At 43.3% G+C, this 13942-nt stretch overlaps 1 protein-coding gene across 2 annotated transcripts; it reads right to left on the reverse strand.

Moving 5' to 3' along the window:
• Positions 1-1313: 1313 nt before the first annotated feature.
• On the reverse strand, positions 1314-12131 carry LOC146209559 (dnaJ homolog subfamily B member 9-like). Of its 2 annotated transcripts, none has more exons than XM_084601513.1 (4): positions 12008-12131; positions 8374-8609; positions 3855-4283; positions 1314-2856 (listed from the first exon to the last, which is right to left on the reverse strand). In XM_084601513.1, exons 2-4 carry the CDS (start codon positions 8585-8587, stop codon positions 2786-2788), a joined length of 714 nt encoding a protein of 237 aa, XP_084457639.1. In that variant the 5' UTR covers positions 8588-8609; positions 12008-12131; the 3' UTR covers positions 1314-2785. The 2 variants fall into 2 exon arrangements, with proteins under 2 accessions (XP_084457639.1, XP_084457629.1); XM_084601503.1 differs by lacking the exon at positions 12008-12131 and adding an exon at positions 11500-11893.
• Positions 12132-13942: the final 1811 nt, after the last annotated feature.

The following is a 13942-nucleotide window of genomic DNA, read 5'->3' on the forward strand; positions in this document are numbered from 1 at the left end:
TAATTCTACTACTTTCTACTTGGTTTGCTAAAAAATGAAGGTTTGATTCAAGATTTAACCATTACATGGCTTAAGTGTACAACTTATTTTTTGGCCACAGTGTAAACACTTGTTAGTGTACAAAAATAAAGTACATGCCTACAGCATGCAACTAGGAACAAAACAGGAGAGCTAATGCTCCAGAATATATACACTGGTGGACAAAGGTAAGCAGAACATGGGAATTGGTAAATGTCGGAACAGCAGTGGACATCATTTTCTTAGAGCACTGATGCACTTAAAAAAGGGGGTAGGCAGAGTGGAGGAGCTGCTACTAGGAAGTGAATATGTCTTATTGCAAGCCTCTTTCTTTTTAACAAACAACTGATGCATAGGAGAAACTTGACTCTGCTCTGCCAGTCAGAGAGCTAAACATGATTGTACAATAAAGCCTCAAGGATGGAAACTAGGTTAATTCAAAATCCCAGATACTTTGAAGAATTTTCACCGTCCCACGATTTCTAATGTAAATATGACCGGATGATTTGAACCGGCAGCATGCCCCAGCCTTATTAATTTGAAGGTTTTGGGTGCTATGCTGGAACGCCAGATCAGATTTTGCCGCAAACTAACAAAGTGACAATCCCCGTGAGCTGCGACGCAGCCGTAATGTGACTGTCATGCTCGATATGCCATAGCACCTCAAACCCGAAACTCCCAGACCAGGAAACCGTTCTCTGCTATCGGTTGTTAACCGGTGAAGTGTACACCTCTGCAAAGGAGAGGACGTGCTTCACTACAAAACAGCCCTGCCCTCCGTCTCTGTAAGTTCCTTGCAGCACCATCAAAGCTACTATGAGTGCAGAGGCGACGGTCTTACGTGCGGAATACATTGCCGGTATAAGGTTTGGTTTAGTTAATCAGGTTTGATGCCCTAAAGCGACTCAGGCTATGGGAGATGCCATAGTGGAGGGCCCCAAAAATTTCAATCACCTCAGTTCTGCACCAGGCACTACTGACATCACAAAGCACATGGGTGCCTTGCTTTTCGCCTGCATTGAAAAGCGGCTTTTTTTCTGAACGTTCCACGCGCGTAACGATGGCATTCCGCGAGAAACTACCAACATGAAGTGCAAAGCAGGACTGAGGAGGGGTACTATACGCAGTGCATTCTCAGAATATAACTTCTGGTCTGGGGCCCATTTTCGCTCTTTGCTGTATTTAGTTTATTTGAAAACCTGGTTAAATTGAACATATTTTGCAGTCTCAATGCCTTCGAATTAATAAGGCTTTACCGTATCAAGAAAAGCCTAAAGCACATGTCATGCGATGTATTTCTATTGACTATCTGTAGCAGTTCTCCAAATCTGCAAAGGAACAATGTATCTGCCATTGTCCTATCAAAGCTCTGAATCTGGATCCAAATTGCCCACTGAAATGCCTTTCAGTTTCATGGAGGCAGAAAATTTGCTATGGACTCTCAATCAGGATAAGCCAATAATGACATACCTGCACACAATGGCCATTTAAAACCAGCTTTTTTCATTGTTTCACAGTTCCCATGATCTGACTACCTTTAAGCGCAAGTGTATACCTCGCATAATAAAACTTTGGTGAAAGTGGTGAAGATACTGCCCTTTCTTAATATACCTAATAACAGCTCAGTGCACCAATACAAACCTCGACCAAACTCTTTTGATAAAGAAACAAAACGCAAAGTTAATAAAAGTCATCAGACTACTTAAAGGGGCAAACTGCTTAGAGAAGGAGCAGAAAAAAGAAGCCTTCAGCAAAAAAATATCATGGAGAAGCAATGTGGTTGGTGCGATAGGATATGCGTTAGCATTAGTGTTTCCCCTCGTGGACAGAGCAGTCACTGACAGGTTAAGTCGTGAGAGCAATGCATTGATGGGATCCAGTCCGTCAATCATAGCGTGACATACCATCATTTGCTCCGCTCTCCCAAGAATAGGTCCGTTAGATTTGCACGCACTATATGAACTGGTTCTCATGGTGATGCATTTCCCCATTCGTTTCAGCAGTGCATGCCTGGAAGCAGCCAGTACCAATGCTGCTATTGAACTGCCAGAAATGGATATGCACACGTGCACCAGTGCCGAACAACTTTATAGAACTGTTGCAGAGAATGCGGCCGAATTAAACCGACCTACTAATCCAGGAATAAGACTGTGATATGCCCCTCTCCGTTCTCCCCACCAGCCAATTCCCTCTCTCTGTCTTCCATCTCCCATTTTCCATCTGGCTCGCAATCTCCTCTTGCTCTCTTCTGAAAGTGGCTTCCCTTCTTACACTTTCTCACCCCCCCGTCAATAGATGTACAGGCAGGCCAACATGTGGGGTTCTAATGCAAACGCTTATAAAAATCACACCAAGCCCATTACTGCCAGATCAAACACCACACCTTTCTTTAAGAGCAGCAAGAGTTTACATCACCACCTTACTGCTTTTGTGACAGGTTAAGGAAAATGACCGAGCGTAGTACCACACCACAAGAAATGCATGAAGGCTACAAGGCCACTGGCTACCCGAACAACGGCACCTTCCAACAAGCTCAGAATTTACTACAGTATGTACACATTTAAAAGAAACTATAGAACAATTGCAGCTGTCAAACATGTCAAACCCCGCAGGCACTCCCAACAACCCCCCAAACATCACAGATCATCACACAGGGCACATCTGCTGTTGTGCCTTGAAGAACAACCACTAGCACGTCTCCCTAAATTTCAGGCATTCAAGTCTCGGCGAGATGCTGCATGACCCACAGGTGAGGCCACTTTGGTTTCTATGAGCACTGGGTGTAGGTTGTCACCATATTGCCGACCCTCTGGGTGACCGTCTTACAGTGACCACCTCCTGGGAAAACAAACCAAGAGAAGCCGGCACTGAGATCAGGTAATTGCTAAGTTCATACTTAATAAGAAAAGAAGCAAAAAATCGCAACAAGTCAGCAATGATCTTGTGCCACATACTCAGCACAATGAAGTATTTGTTAGTACCCGGAAAACGGAGACGATAACTTAAGTACGATAAGAATTATGACATCAATCTACATTCTTTTCTGCACAATGCGTTCAAACATGTGCTGTATTTTCATGCAACTCCCAATATCAGACATATTTAAAAGAAGCTGAAATAAGCAAATTCGATACATTAAGAGCAAAAAAGTAGTTATTAAATGCGAAGGCACCATTCATATTAGCATATGCTGAACTGCAGTCTCTCAGAAAAACCAGTGAGCATAGAACACCCCAGACGGAGTGTGAACAGAAGCAATGAGAAACAGATGTTCCATGAACCACTCTTGCTGGGCAGGCGGTTACCACAATTAATGACGCCAATAAGGATGGGCCGTTGAAAGGAAACACAGAGCATGGAATAGGGATCAAGCCCAATGCAGAAGAAATGTACGTGTTGCTTGTTTCGCCCCTCTTCCTACTCCGACTTTTCTTTAAGATGGATCCACATCGACTAAGCCCAGTATGTCGCTTATTTTTCAACCAATTTGGGTGCTGATAATTTTTTCAAAACAGATCCATGCTAATTAAGCCCATGTAAATTTCAAGGTCAGTATTGCTTGCTTTTGCTGCATAGCCTCATCCAAGGAGATGAAGGTCAATGCATCAGTAATGTGTTCAGTGACATAATCAGCCAAAGTTACATTAAAACAGCTTATGGAGCAGCCAAAAGTGCCTACTGCACAGGAAAACTAAGTAAACTGCTTCAAGCCTTGAGCTGCCATACAGAGGTTAACAGTAGCCCGATCGACTTCCCAATCGACCCTTAATCCCCAAAGAACAGAGCTTTGGCAACCATTCAACCTGCGAACAATCCCTCAACCACACACAACTCACCACTGCTCCGCTGTTGGAACACGTTGGCATGGTGGTTCTGGGCGTGGCGAGCAAAGTGGGACCTTACAAAGGAGTCACCGCCGCCAAACACTTCCCCAAATGGCATGGCACCTTGCATCCACTCCTCGCCGCGATCGTCGTCGAAGTCGGAGAAAAGGTCGTCCATGTTGAACGCATTCCCGAAGCGCTGATGCTGGTGGCCCTTGCCAAAGTCGGGACGGGGTCCACCGTGCTGGTGGAAGTGGTGGCCACCCCTGGCGTGCTGCTGCTGGTGGAAGTTGAAGGCATCGTCGAAGTGCCGGAAGAAGTCGTGCATGTCGAAGTCATGGAACTGTGTCCGGCCCCCTTCGCCACCACCCTGTGAGAAGGCCTGACTGCCAAAGTTGTCGTACTGCTTCCGCTTCTCAGGGTCAGAAAGCACCTCGTAGGCTGCTCACAGGACACGGGGGAAGAAAAAAAAACGGACCAAGATTGGACGTCAGCGTGAGGGTGATCGTCAATATCTAAAAAAACTGTCATTGAGTATGGTATGTGTAGTTAAACGTCCTAAACTGGCTATGAGGGTCGCCACAGCGAAATTTCGAGCACAGTAGATGAGCGTTTGCATTAGGTGCAAGTTAAAGTCCCCCAGGTAGTTGAGGTTACCCTGGATACCTCAAAAAACAACCAATTTGACTGACTGCTAAAATAATCAATATAACTAAGGAAAGTCCTACAAAAGAAACTGAGAAAGCAAGAGAGACATGCAGGGAAAAAACACCCTGGAATGGCAACCCCATAGTAGAGACCAGGAAATAGAGATGAGAAGTCTCCAACTCTGTTTTATTTCTACGGAATAGCAGTCGAAAGAGAAGAAAAAAAAAACAAGGAGGGGCACTGGGAAAAACTAAAACACAGATTATCAACAGATATTGACAAATTTGGGTTCAAAATGGGGGTTTGCAAGTATTAGAAATTTCAAATGCAAATCAAGCATTTTATTTGATCCATATTCAATCAGAAATATATTGCAAATTTTCCGAGTTACTGAAAATTACCAAGTATACACTGAAAATTTTCGAATGTGCCGCTGTTTCCCCACAATGCTTGACAGCTTTGACTGTGCTGTGAAGCGTCCTCAAGAAGCAACAGGGTCGTTTTGAGAACAGGGACCATTGACACAGGGGAAAGGGGGATAGAGTTTCACACCAACGTTCCTAACAGTGAAGCACTGATGAAACCAGGAAAAAACATTCGCACATGGGTTTCAATTCAAATGGAGACAACTGTTGCACAGGTGTTCATCAGATAAAACTACTGTGATCATAACAGTTTTCGGCAGTTTTTTTCAGGCCCATTCAATAATTCAAGCTTTGGTTACTTCGAACATATTTTCTGGTCCCTTCAAGATCGAACTGATGAGGATTTACTTTGTTCAGCAGTGATATGCAGCTCCACATGGTTTAATGCAGGTTCATATTGTACAATTAACTGCTATACGGAATCCTGTATAAAATTTGTACTGGAATTTTCAGTACGGCACACATGTGTGCAATTCTAGTTTAATTTTGTCTCCAAATAGCATGCGCATTCTGAAATGAGACAAATAATGATTGCCACTTTTAATTTTCCACTTTTTTCATTGATTAAATATTTTTCTTGACACTAGAAGGCATTTTTTCCCCATCATCATAGTATTTGATTTATATTCGAAAACTTCACTGTTTGCACACCAATAGTTCAAACATATAGACACACAAAAATCAATAAATCAAGGCGAAAAAGTTGGAAGCTCCAGCAAAAAGGGCCACTTGTTAATTAAAAAAAATGATCTTTTCCCACAGCCCTTCTCTCCAGTAAAAATTCAAAGTAGTATCTAGGCCATTATCTCAGAAAGAGACTATTACCATAAAGAAGTATGACAAATGACGTTCTGGTGCAAAGATTGAAATATTGACTGCACTGAAATGTCCCATTGATTGCCATAGACCACAAATCCATACAATGTCTGCAAAGTTTTCTTTATGCCACATCAGCCAAGATGCTTGCACTGAGATGCTTTACATTACGAAAAGTGCCCATGCGAATGAAGAAATGTGGAAAACCACATACATGAAATGACACTGTTGTGTTGTGTGAATGACGATCTGTGGAAGCGAATAGAACAATAGACTGGGCAATCAAGTACTGACCGTGTTTCAATAGAAAAAAAAAAAAAAGCATTAAATTATGAGTCTGGTTTGGTTTGGTTTGTGGGGTTTAACGTCCCAAAGCGACTTAGACTATGAGAGACGCCGTAGTGGAGGACTCCGGAAATTTCGACCACCTAGGGTTCTTTAACGTGCACTGACATCGTACAGCACACGGGCGCCTTGCTTTTCGCCTGCATAGAAAAGCTGCCGCCGAGGCCAGGATTCGATCCCGCGTCCTTGGGAACAGTAGTCGAGCGCCGTAACCACTGTGCCGCCCCGGCGGGGTCTTAGGGCTGCAATTATGCAGATAATAAATTAAGGCCTAGCATGCATTAGAAATAATAAAATTATGCCCAATTAATACAAGGGCCCAAACTTGCAAGATTTTGACATCAATATCACTGCCGAACTCGGCTCAGCAAGGTATGTCTCTGGCCTTCGACTGTGAATTGATGCAGCCTATTAAATGACAGCACTTTGCTTTGACCTTTTTGTCAGGAAGAGAAGACCCTGATGTGAGGCAACGCAGCCAGTGAAATTCACAGTCTAGTAAAGCAACCTCTTCCTGCCGTCATAGGAAAGTGATTCACAATTCCCCAAATGCAATGCTGTTCCTGCAAAAAAATAACTGTCCCTGTACAGAGCCCCAGATTTGCAACGCAGCTCTCAGGGGGGCAGTCACCACCTCCGCATGAACACCAGAGGGCATACGAAACAGTGCGGAAAGCATTCGATGACTCTAGCCTTCCAATTCTTAATGCCACTCGTAATTTAGAAACAGCTGCAGTCTATGTAATTAGCAAAACCTGGAAACAAGTAAATAAGCATGTCAGTGAGAGAAAAGGGCCAAGTGTATTAATATTCCTCCACGAAAGAAAAATTTTATGCCGTCAAGTAAAAAAAGACCACCATAATAGTATTTGGGTGGAGGGAGACGCAAGAAAAATGCAGCCTATTCAATAAAAGCCTTTCGCTGAGAAGGCATGCTAGCAATTATATTTTTTATATAGGCACCAGCCACCACCAATACATTGGTATAGCACCTGAGACACACTTAAATAAATCAATTGCTTAATGCACTGAGTTTTAATGCCACCCTCATGGTGCGACAAGCAGATTTCATGGCATTTCATCAGCCGTGCTCCCATTTGCAGCCCACTGAGTTTGGCGCAACTCAATCACTCAAGAAATGCCCACCGTCACCCTCCTTTCTCCCGCAGAAAATCATGCAGATTTATTTGAAACAAACTCCTATCTGCTAGCAAATGTTTTAGTAATAACTTTCAGTCAGATAAGACACAAGTCTCCCACATTTCAATCATGAACTTGCTGCTGGTTAAATGCATTTATGACTACTGACACATACTGTCAATTGGTGTGCTGGCATGCGAGTTTATGGGCACTTTTTGAACATGCCATTCAAGACGTTGAAATTTTCTGCCAAATCGTTTTAAAATTAAATTTGGACAATACCCACAGGATTATGTACTAATAAGTACAGTTCCCAGCTAGGCAAAAACTTTTACCTGCTTGCAGGTGTTATTGTCACGGTGATGTACCACAATGACATTAAAACTAGACTAACACTAACCGTTAAAATAATGACATCAGCACACTTGAGGCATTTAGCAATTTCTCGTTATTTGCTGCCATTTGTCATGTGAGGTAGCGGTATAAGGGCAACGGCTACTACCGTTCACTTATGTTACAGCCACCCAGATACAGCTACCTATGTTACAGCCACCCTGTCTCCTCTCCTGTGTTTGTCTTTTTTTGCGCTCACTTTTCCCCGTACGATCATGAACCAACTAGCCCAGCAACAAGTTTTACTTCAGATAAATAAGGTTAGGCTGATCAAGCCATTAGAGACATAATAGAGAAGGACTCTGGAATAATTGAAACCACCCGGTGCTTTTAATGAATACAGATGTTGCGCAGTGCATGGTGCTTAGCATTTCACCTCCATCAAGCATGGCTGGCTGCTGCCAGATTGGAAACGGTTACTCCTGCTTAATTCAGTAGTCCAACTCCCTAACCACCAAGTCACGGCGGTGAAGAGATAAAGGAGGTTAGTTGCTGTAGTAGGATTTCACAACAGAAAACGAAACTGACTGATTGAAATCAACACTCCGATACTTGCATCATTAAACAAGTCAGAGGCACAAAAGTTTTAGTGAGTGCAATTCCACCTTGTGATTCGCATCTTGTTTAGCTAAAAGAAGAGCCCTATTTTCTTGTTGCGGAGGAACTGCGTGTGGCGGGCATAAACGTGAACGGGGCTTCGTTGCAGCCAATCACGTGCCAGCATACTGCAGCCTTAAGTTGTAGCCGAGTGTACCGTGTCTCACCCTGCGCTATCTGCTTGAACTTCTCCTCAGCGTCGGGGTTCTTGTTCTTGTCAGGGTGGTACTTGAGTGCCAGCTTGCGGAAGGCCTTCTTGATGTCCCTGTCGGTGGCCGTGCGTTCCACTCCAAGCAGGTCGTAGTAGTCGACCTCCTCCTGCTTGGCCAACACCAGTGCAGGCGCACAAAAGGCCAGCAGTAACAAGGGCCACCACCTCATGGCAAACGTACAGCACACAGCCCTGCAGATGGGGAGAAAGATGTTGAAGGCTTTTTTTGTAGCTCTTTACATAACTCAGGTAGATGCTAATATGCAATTACTTCTATAAAAAAAAAAAATACGATGCCAACTCCTTCGTAGTAAAAAATTAACCGTTTGCTTTTTCTGTTGCATCAAACAGCATGAAATACATGTATACAAAAAGAAGCACGACACAGGATGGGTCTATGCTTTTTCGCACTGTTTGATGTGATGGATTGTTAGCAGCTCGCCTACTCCCTGCATTTTTATGTCTATGGTTAAATTTATTATGCAAAGCAAAACTTTTCATTAAACAATAGATGTTTTCTTTTTTCCAGTGTAATCAGCCTATTCTTCCTCAAGAAGCAGCAATCCATGAATTAAGATCTAGTACTCAGCATCATTTTAATTGCAAATAAAAATGCCTTTCACCACTGCATGCCAGCCCCATTTTTACATTTATTACTGCACTGACTTTGTTTAGGTATCTCTGCCCATAAATCAGAAATGCTCATCACAAACACAAATGCAAACTGCTTACTACTTCTGGGTAGCAGTAGTAATTGCATTTGTCCCCATCTAACTACCGAGGTCACAATATGCAGGTTATAAACTAATACTGCTTGTTTTAAGAATAAGATTTGTACTAAAGTAGCATGTGCTGACCGAGGAGTAATGATGGTGGCATGGTGCTCCATCCTGCAAGAAATGACCGATCTGCCAAGGCAAGTCTTAGGATTTTCAATACCAAGCACTCAAAAAATAAGCCAAGAACACCACTAAATGCTGCACTATCTAGATGGCTGCCACCAAAAAAAGGTTTTGGAATGTCAAAATGAACAACTAATAGAAAACCTGGTACGGTTAACACATATTGAAAAGTTGTCTATTGCTTAGCTAAGTCCAGATACGTGGCACACAAAGCAAACAATTGGACAAAGCACACATAAGTGAGTATTGAAGGCCTCATTATGGTGTACATAAAAAATAGTTTTTCTTTATAACTAAGCGAAAAAAAAAATGGCCAACTGCAGTTAAATTGGCCTAAGATCAGGAAAGCCATTAATAATCACTCCATTCAGTATGCATCATGGTACTGATGGGCTGCAAGAGACCCCCTGAAAACGGCAGTGACAAGATTTTTTTTTTTTTCCTTAACGATTACTCTGCTTTACAAGAAGTACCTTTCATGATAGAAAAAAAAAAAAAAGAAAGGAGAGCGGAGATGGGCATATATGTAGAAGGAGATAATGGGCCCCTTCTTGCTAGATGTTCAGGCTACTTGACAGCACCCTTAATTGCAGAAATGAAAGCCAGAAGCCAGAACACACTCACTCAAACAGGAAGTATATTTAGCCACAATTCGAGAGTGGATAACTGATAAAATACCCCACCTATGAACAGGTCCAGCCCACTTTCCTGCCTGTTGGGCGACGACCCATTTATAGCCCTCCCGAGCTGTGACTCACTTTATCATGGACAGGCCAATTACAAGTCAGTCAAGCAAGGAATGAAGTGAAAAGCGAAATCTTGCCCATAGTTAAATCTTCTTGAGCTCCGCGATAACAGCAGCACAAATTCCTACAAACTATAAACTAATACAGAACAGCTTCTCCTGGACTAGAATAAAGAATGTCGCTCAATATTTCATAATTTGTCGTTTTTCATCCCAAGCTGCTGGTCATGAATAACATTCTTTTGCACAATGCCCAGCTACATAACATTTCAAGCATTCCTGAAATTTTCTGCTTGTAAATGAGAAATAATGTCAGTTGTTCACCTGCATAGAACAAAACAACCTTAGACAGATAAAATCACTGGAAACAGTGACAGCAACATACGAACGACGCAGCACAATGACAAATTATGGGCAGTGCGAAGCATCTAACCTGCTCCACATAAAAAAAAAAAAAGAAGAAAAAAAAAAGAAAATTGAAATTGCATCATGGCCCAAAAGATGCAAAATTCATCCTTGTGCTCAATTCGTGCTAAAAACATCCGACAGCGTCGAAATGCTTGTCACTATTGCAAGCAACTGAGGAGGCATACAACGCACCGTGAAAACATCCATAATTGCATACTAATACCTAATACTCCTGTAAGCAGCTAGCGAACACTAACTGCGACATTTTTTCTCCATTTGCCGCAGATGCCCTGAACTCCTAAACTTAGCTGCGCTAATAGCTCGAAAACGTTTGTACAAATTCAGACGAGCTTCTGTAAGTGAAAGTAAACAATTCTGCATTGTGAAATGACGGAGAAGCGGCTTGAGCTCTGTCACAAATGCCAAATCGATCATAAGCAGCGATTTTGTGCTCCAGGAGGCTGAAAACAAAATGCTGCGCAAAGAACTAATTTCGATACTGCATATCGACCTCCTTGGAGTCAGCGGTTTTCCTTGCCAAACTACCGCCAAGTTGCAGTGCTACAAAGCACCGGCGGCTATCAGCTGGAATTACAGCTGGAAAGCAACTGTAGCGTGATTTCGAAGAGCACGGGCGCGCAGCTGCCGATGAACGCAGATAAAACAAAAGACGTACAAAAATTAATAAGGAGACGGCACTCGTCGCCGGAACGTCATTAACGATTTTTAAGGAAAAGCACACGTAGTCCTAAACCGAGTGTCATAAAATACGCATTCTTTTGTTTTGCCTTTTCCAGTAAGGAAACTGTCAGGTCTCGGTTAACAGACAAATTACAACTTTCGCGGTGACAAACGCAGTCTGCGTACGATGACGGTCGGCAGCTGACGTGTTATTCTAAATCCGAAGCATACACGGAAGTAAGGCAAGGCATCACAGCTTTTGCAAGTATAACGGCGGCTAAACAAGCTCGCACTAGAGCTTTCAGAGCCAGGGCCTGCACAATCAAACTAGGCGCGCTCATCTCACCTTCAATGAAGTGCGATTAAACACCCGGAACACACACCGACGACAGTGGCTGAATGCAAAACACTGCGAGCAGCAAGGACAGGTATTCCTGGCACGAACGACTACCTTCGATAGGAATGCGAGCGAACCGCGCACAAGACAGCCAGAAGCGGCAGACAGCGGTAGAGGTGAACTCGAGAGCTGCGCTGATTTTGCAATGGGACACGAAGTCTTTTCTCATTGGCTTGCGCCTTGGCCGAGAGAAAGAGGCAAGGGAGAGAAATATATAGGCCGGCGCGGTTTTTATGGAAGCAAACACAAGCAACGTAAGCTGCTTTCGGCGTGTTGTCCACGTCTCTCTCGACATTTTCGGCCCAGTCAAGCGGGTTGGTCCACTAATCTACGCAGCGCGCGCTTTCGCGACAATCATGAGGTGGCGGCTGGCATACGACACTGTGGCTCGTAGGAACGATGTCGCATTTGAAAAGGCAGTAGGCAGTTATTGTGGTCATTGTGTAGGGTCGCTCACCAGTAGAAATGCTGAGGAAACCTTTAAACAAGACACGCATGCAGTGACGCCTTGTTCGGCGTTTCGGTTGTTTTGGTTGATCGACTGATCTCCGTGGCGATCACGTTTCGTTAGTCGGTGACTTGAAGGATGTTTTAATTATTCTTTGTTTGCAACAACAAAAAAAGAACAGCGCGTCGTTCTACCATGTCTGAACTGTGCTTATTGCACAATCCACTAAATGACCAAGCTTTATCATAGCCACCTCCAAGCACATTTTAGGACGCAAACAAATTACATTTTTTTACCCTCGCTTGTTCACGTGCGATTTTCGCTCACGTGAACGCTTGGCTCGTTGCACCGAAAACGAAAAAGAAGAAAAAAACCATTAATTTCAGCTCCAGCTTATGGCCGAGTCATTGCCTCCTCACCACTGAAACGGGAATGCTTTTAGGCCATATGGTGCACGCATCAATGAGGTGTACGAAAGTGTTGAACAGGCGAGCCCATGGCCCGTATTCGGAATTTGCGTGTCAGCGTTCCTGACTGGCAAGAAATTATACTACTGTCAACGAGGGGCATCCTCACCTAAATTCTGATAAACCCGAGGTGTGCCCCAAGATGCCGTACTCGTTCTCCTTTGGTTTTTAATATTTTACTCAGTTCTACTCTGATAACTCATGATGTTTCTACATATATGTGTATGCTGATGACATAGCTTTCTTTGCACCCCGGGTAACAGGTGTTGCAGTCATACTTAAATGCCATTGACCAATTATTAAAGGATATCCACTTATATAGCCATATAAATCTGCATTCTTAATTTTTTGCCTTTCTATCAGGCTCAGCAAGTCAACATCTCACTAACTGACCGACATAATGTGATACCTTAGGTGTGTTCTATAAGGTACCTCGATGTCGCGTATGACGCCTCTCTGACTTAGCAAACTCTTGTTGAGCAAGTTGCTGCGAAAGGAGTCAGGGCAGTAGGAATGCTGCGTAAGCTGAGCAGCCCTCGCAGCTGTATGCAGAGGCACGCTCTTTTGATGATTTATAAACTGCATATTCACCCAATTTTAGGATTTGGCTCTGTCCTAGCTGTTTTATGGAACTGCTACATATAAACTGCGTCACCTTATACTCTTCGAAAGAGAAGCTCTTCCTCTGTTTGGGAGTCCCTAAGTTTGTGTGCAACGATGTTTTATATCTTGAAGCACTGTTGCCATCTCTTAGCTCGAGGTTTCGCCTTCTGAAAGTCCAAGCATTAATTTTGCGATTCGGAGCGGCACGTTGATTTTTCTTACTTATCCAGGGGAATTCTTTAGTGCAAGGTGGTCTCGCTTTCAGTCTCCTCAAATTTGTTTCGTTGAATCCTTCCTGGGACTGCTCAATGTGCAAATGTGAAATTGTTTTGGTGAAATCAATTGCATCATTTGAGATAATAATCATCGATGACATCCACGCAATGCCATATTATACTACCTTTTCCCCTGATATGCGGCATACTACAGGACTATTTGAGGACCTTTCACTTGTTATTATTGCGACTGATGCCTCGGTGTGTGAAGAAAAGGCAGCTGGTGTGGGCATTTTCTCTCAGTACCTTGACTGGTCTTTTTCTCTTTGTCTTTCAGATTTCACCCCTATTTATTTGACAGAGTTACTACTAGCAGTAGTTCTTACCCTGCGCAAGCCCTCAAATTCTTTTTCAACGGCTTTAATTCTTTATCGTTGTGCACTTCCTTATCTGCGTCTAATGAGTCACAGTTTGCACATTTATATTTCTCATCCCTCTTCATCTCCAATTTATTAGGATTGTTTCGATTCCTAGTCACAAGGGCCTTCATTTTAATGAGTCTGCTGATGTTTTAGCAAAAGCAGCCCTGATTGGTCCGATCTTAGACCTCCTTCCGACCTGTGCAATTTTGATGGCAGCAATAAGTTTTTTTAACTGTA

The sequence above is a fragment of the Amblyomma maculatum genome, chromosome 1, assembly GCF_055883805.1.
Source record: "Amblyomma maculatum isolate TAMU_Amacu chromosome 1, ASM5588380v1, whole genome shotgun sequence".
In the NCBI taxonomy this organism is placed as follows: Eukaryota; Metazoa; Arthropoda; class Arachnida; order Ixodida; family Ixodidae; genus Amblyomma; species Amblyomma maculatum.